The 6,000-nt window shown below is 46.4% G+C and overlaps 1 protein-coding gene across 1 annotated transcript; it reads left to right on the top strand.

Annotated features, from left to right (window-relative positions):
• Positions 1–2,114: 2,114 nt before the first annotated feature.
• On the top strand, positions 2,115–3,783 carry LOC123160613 (uncharacterized). The gene has a single exon (XM_044578427.1). It carries the CDS (start codon positions 2,206–2,208, stop codon positions 3,481–3,483), a length of 1,278 nt encoding a protein of 425 aa, XP_044434362.1. The 5' UTR covers positions 2,115–2,205; the 3' UTR covers positions 3,484–3,783.
• Positions 3,784–6,000: the final 2,217 nt, after the last annotated feature.

The following is a 6,000-nucleotide window of genomic DNA, read 5'->3' as shown; positions in this document are numbered from 1 at the left end:
AAAGATACTTGACATTGGAAAACTCTAGCAAACGAACTATACGATCTTGTGCTATGTTTAGGATTGGGTCTTGTCCATCACATCATTCTCCTAATGATGTGATCTCGTTATCAATGACATCCAGTGTCCATAGTCAGGAAACCATGACTATCTGTTGATCAACGAGCTAGTCAACTAGAGGCTCACTAGGGACATGTTGATGTCTATTATTCACACATGTATTATGATTTCCGGATAACACAATTATAGCATGAATAAAGACAATTATCATGAACAAGGAAATATAATAATAATGCTTTTATTATTGCCTCTAGGGCATATTTCCAACAATCCCACATACCCGGAGTCGTATTTTCGACGCCGGTTTAGGATGAGCACCGACTTGTTCAGGCGCATTGCAGAGAAACTAGCGAGCCATGACTGGTTTTTTCAGCAAAGGAGGAATACCGCCGGAGAGCTCGGGCATAGCACCTTTCAGAAGGTGACAACCGCTTTGCGTATGTTGGCATACGGTATCCCGGCTGATCTAGTTGATGATCACTTGGCTATGGGTGAGAGCCAAGCCATCATGTGTGTCAAGCGCTTTGCAGTGGGAATTGTGCAAGTGTTTGGCGAGGAGTATTTGAGATCTCCCAATGCTGAAGACGTCGCAAGGCTATTGGCGATGAACAAAGCTTGCGGCTTTCCTAGCTCAATAGATTGCATGCATTGGAGTTGGAAGAATTGTCCAAAGGCATGGCATGGGCAATTCCACGGCTAAAAATAGGGTTCCACTATAATCCTTGAAGCGGTGGCCGATCAGGAGACTTGGATTTGGCATGCATTCTTTGGAATGCCTGGATCTTTGAATGACATCAATGTTGTCAACCGGTCACCACTGATGAATAAGATTGCAAATGGTGAGTTGCCACCGGTGCAGCTTGTAGCAAATGGCCGTACGTACAACCATGGCCATTATCTAGCGGATGACATCTATCCAAAGTGGCAAACCTTCGTGAAGCCGTTGAAAAAGCCGGAAGGTAAGAAAAATCTTGATTTCCACAATGCTCAGGCGGCGGTTAGAAAAGATGTGGAGAGAGCTTTTGGGATTTTGCAAGCCCAATTTGCTATTGTGAGAGGAACGGCTAGATTTTGGGATCAAAAAATGCTTTGGTACATCATGCACGCTTGTGTGATCATGCACAACATGATCATCGAGAATGAGCGTGGCCAAGATTTAGACTACTCACAGTATGAGCTCTTGGGACATCCCGTACGAGTGCGACGGAGGGCTGAAAGGGTAGCCCGTTTTGTTGCCTCCTACCATGCCATTCGGCGTCCCGCAACGCACAATGATCTTCAGAAGGATCTGATTGAAGAGTGGTGGGCATGGCATGGACGACAAAGAGCATGATTTCCGCGTTCGACATTGTATTGTTCATGAACTATTTGTTGTGTTATTGCAGTATTTGTTGTACTGAACGATAAACTATTTGTTTGGGTTGTAACGATAACGAAATTAAATTATTTATTGTTGATTTATTTTGTTTAGTTTGATCATTTTTGCTTTTATTTGAAATGTATATGTGTTTTGTGCGTGCCCCGCGCGCGCTGTATTTTTGCGCGCTGCTGGAACGGCGCGCGCGCTGCATTTTGGCGCGGCTGCTGGAGCCCGCGCTGGTGGCCGCGCTAAACCAGCCGAAGCGCGCACGGCATACTAGTTTTTAGTGCGCGGCGCGAAGCGCGGCTGTTGGAGATGCTCTCAGGACTGTATCATGACCGGATTGAAATTTTCAGAAAATGAACTGGGGACATAGCCCAGTTCTTTTGGCCGATTCTTCCAGAATCTTGAGAATCGGGCATCCCCGAGCTTCTCCCAGAATCTTGAACACATATTTTTTTTACAATCCTAGCTAGTTATGATGTAAACAACTAGGATTGTCAAAAAAATACGGGTTCAAGATTCCGGGAGAAGCTGGGTGGAAGGTCGATTCTCAAGATTCTGAGAGAATCGACCAAAAAAACTGGGCCATAGTCGGATTCAGAAAAAGGAAATCTGACGCGTTCTCCCTCGCCTGTCCAGCGTCTTTAAATATCAGCACAGAGCACCTTCGCGTCCCGCAACACCTTCCGATCCCCCAGACAAACCTCGCCAAAATCCCAATCGCCCGCCCTTTCCTAGCTGCAGTAGAACCCTAGCAGCAGATCGGGCAGCCGCCGGCGGGGATGGAGGGGCTCGACGTCGACGACATCTTCCACCACTACCGGCTGAACCCTACGGAAGTGGAGGCCGTCACCTACTACCTGCCACGCCTCCTCTCCGGCGAGACGCTGCACGGCGCCGACAAGCTCATCCACAGCGTCGAAATCTCCGGCTGCGAGCCCAAGGATCTGGCCGCCCGATACGCGCCCGCGCCGCAGGCCGTGAGCAGCGGCGACCGGTTCTTCTTCACCACGTGCAAGAGCAAGAACGGGAGCAAGCTCCAGAGCGTGCGCGGCGCCGGCGGCGGCACCTGGAGCATCCAGAAGACCACCGAGATTTGCCACGCGGGATGCAAGGTCGGGGAGGTCAAGAACCTGTCCTTCAAGAAGCAGGGCAAGTCGACAGGCTGGGTCATGGAGGAATACCGGTGCCTGCTGCCGGAGGCCATCGTCTCCGACGGGGTGAAGGTGTTCTGCAAGATGCACTTGGCTCAGCATGCCCCTGACGCGGCCCGCCAGGAATCGCAGGCGTACAAGCTTCAGCAACAGCAACCAGAGGCCGTGACCCCGAGCGCACACGCGCAGAAGAGGCCAGCGCCCGCTGCCGCCGCCGATCCTCATCCGCCGCGCCCCAAGAAGAGGATGCGCGGTGCCGTCCCGGTCCCGGCGGCACTTGCCACATCGTCGTTCACCGCTGCAGCACCGGTTTTCTTGCCGGACGAGTCCGTACCTGAAGCTGACGACGACATGGTCCGGTTCTGTTGCACAATCGATGAGCTTATTGGGTCACAAGTGGAGGAAAATCTCCCGGTCGGAGCTACTAACAACATCGAACAGAATTTCTACTTGGAACCAGAGGGGCCGCAAAAGCTTTTCGCTGACGCTGGAGAAGAAATCGTCCCGCTCGAAGCTGACGAGCTGGAGTTCCTTAGGGCTATACTCGATGAAGAAGCAGAAGAGCAGGAGCGGGAGGCTGTCTCGACGAACGACAAGTCATCCATTGTCCAAGACGTGGCGACTTACAAGCCGCCGCCGATCATCTTCCGTGGTCCATCTGAAGCAGAGTGGCAGGATGACGAGGGGCTGGAGAAGGAGAAGAGGAACAATGCCGCGCCGGATCTTGACGCTCCATCGCTTCAGGGACAGGACCACTTGTCCAAACCGCAGCCGTGCTCCTTTGATCCATTTGAAGAAGCGTGGAAGGCCGAAGAGGCGCTCGAGAATGAGAAGAGGTGCAATGCCGCGGCCAATCTTCATGCTGGAGGGCACAGCAACTTCTTCTCGCCTGCAAGTGTCTATTAAATCCGATGTTGAAATTCTGTTCAAAGTGTATAAGAGGATACTCACTGGCTGATGTATTAGTTCGTCCATGTACGATCGCCACGGATGTACCTCTGAGCAATTTGCTCCACTTGTTCATGCAAGCTACTCCAGTAAAACTGTTGTTGTTCTTCTTGCTCCTGTGATGGATTTCTGAACCTTGCATTCGTTCCTGCACTAGTACTTCTTCTCATCTTCTGCTCTGTTTCCTGTGTGGACCATGTTAAAACTGCTCTTACCTTTTTGTAGTAGGCTCAGATAAGCAAGCATGATGCAGTTATGATCTGGGAAACCGCAGATAAGAAGTAGGAGTAACTATGTTTATAAATCAAAACTGTTTCACCTGCTCTTGATAATCTGCAGAACAACTGCAAGTTCATAAGTTGCAGAGCAGATTCATGTAGTGGCAAAAAATAAAATGTTCTTTATATTTACAGTGTGGAGTAAACAGTTATTACAGTGTCAATTTTCATGATTTACGGGTGTGAAGTAGTCATATTTTTCCTTGAAATCTAAGTGCAATCTGTCTGTCTTGTTGCTAACTGAATTTACAGTATCTAAGTGGTCTCCAAATTCTGCAGTATTTATGTTCATGACTTACTGAACTATGTTGTCTTTTTTAACAATGCCTTGATCTAAATAGTTGTATTTTAGGTCCATAATTCTGTGTAATTTGTTCCTTAATTTTCTGTCATCTCTGAATGTTGTTGTTCCTGTGCTTGCTACTCCTTAATTCACACATGTACAGGAGGTACAAGAGGTTAAACTGAATCTAACCCTCCAATGTTATATGTTTTGATCTCCTTTCTGAAATCCCTTTTGTTATTTTTATCTCAAACAAGTACCCAGGTTTACAAAGATGTAGTGAGCATTAATTCGTCCTTTCTGAAATCCCTTTTTAAATCCGATGCTGAAGTTCTTTTCATAGTGTATAAGAGGATACTCACTGGCTGATGTATTAGTTCGTCCATGTACGATCGCCACAAATGTACCTCTGAGCAATGTGCTCCACTTGTTCATGCAAGCTAGTAAAACTGTTGTTGTTGTTGTTCCTGCTCTGTTATCGATGTTCTGAACCTTGCATTTGCTCCTGCACTAGTACTTCTGCTTTGTTTCCTGTGATGGACCATGTTAAAACTGCTCTTATCTTTTTTTCATGTACGATCGCCACGGATGTACCTCTGAGAAATTTGCTCCACTTGTTCATGCAAGCTACTAAAACTGGTGTTGTTATTCTTGCTCCTGTGATGGATTTTCTGAACCTTGTGTTGACAATTATGCATCCTGCAGCTCATATATATTTTGCTTATTTTCTCTCAGCCCCAAACGTCTTAGTTAGTAGAACTTCTCATGATTCTGGTCAATTTAAATTGATGGTCAACTACTAAGCTTTGGTTCAGTTGTTTCTCTCACATTTGGTTCTTTATGAATCAACTCTGAAGTCTCGTTTTTAGCGAGGTTTTCTCTGTTCTATCGTTTGAGCAAACTTAAGCAAGTACTCTCACTGCAGCATGCTCTATCAGTTCAAAACACAAGATCTTTTCATGCAACCTTAAACCTTTACTACCAGCAACAACTGGTCAACCCATCTCAGACCTTGTGTTGAGAGGATGCGGCCTGAAGTAAAAGAGAACCAGGTAAATACAGGTAGCTTGTCTCCTGCCTAAACCTCCGTCAGCTAAGCTTAAGGGTTTACAGAACCAGTTCTTGTGCTGCTTCCCGAAGCAAGTCCCGGGATATCATGATGCAGAGCACCAAAAAGCTCGGGGTCAGTGCGAAAGAGAACCAGTTCTGCCAAGCAAAGATGTTGTCTTCCGCTATGGAGTTGCTTCTTCATACCTTGCGGCCATGGTTCCACTCCGGAGTCCTTTTTTTTTTCAAACTGAAACTTGCCACTGCGGGGTCAGTGCGGCTCAGACTAAGTTTTACAAGTCTGACTGAACTGTACTAAGAATTTTTCCATTGAAATTCAGTACTGTGAAATCTAAAGAAAATTTCAATGACAAGTACGTAGCTTGTTGTCTCTTAATAAGAAATCTGAAGAAAATTGTACTGTGAAAGCATGGAAATATTGTTTGATGCTTCTCTGCAATGACAAGTAGAGTAGCTTTTGAATTGTACTGATGGAAATTGACATGCACAGGGTGTTTTTTTTTTTGAAAAGGAGATATACCCCCGGCCTCTGCATCTGGGCGATGCATGCAGCTATTTTATTAGTTATTCACAATAACCTTACAAAGTAATACATCTGGTCAACTACTAAGCTTTGGTTCAGTTCTTTCGCTCACATTTAGTTCTATATGAATCAACTCTGAAGACTCGTTTTTAGTGAGGTTCTCTCTCTACCATCGTTTGAGCAAACTTAAGCAAGTACTCTAACTGCAGTATGCTCTAGCAGTTCAGAACACAAGACCTTTTCACTTAAGACTTGAAAAAATAATGGTAGCTAGCCATGCGACCTTAAACCTTTACTACCAGCAACGACTGGTCAACCCATCT

The sequence above is a fragment of the Triticum aestivum genome, chromosome 7B (genome assembly GCF_018294505.1).
Source record: "Triticum aestivum cultivar Chinese Spring chromosome 7B, IWGSC CS RefSeq v2.1, whole genome shotgun sequence".
NCBI lineage: Eukaryota > Viridiplantae > Streptophyta > Magnoliopsida > Poales > Poaceae > Triticum > Triticum aestivum.
This window is presented reverse-complemented; position numbering and strand designations above follow the sequence as displayed.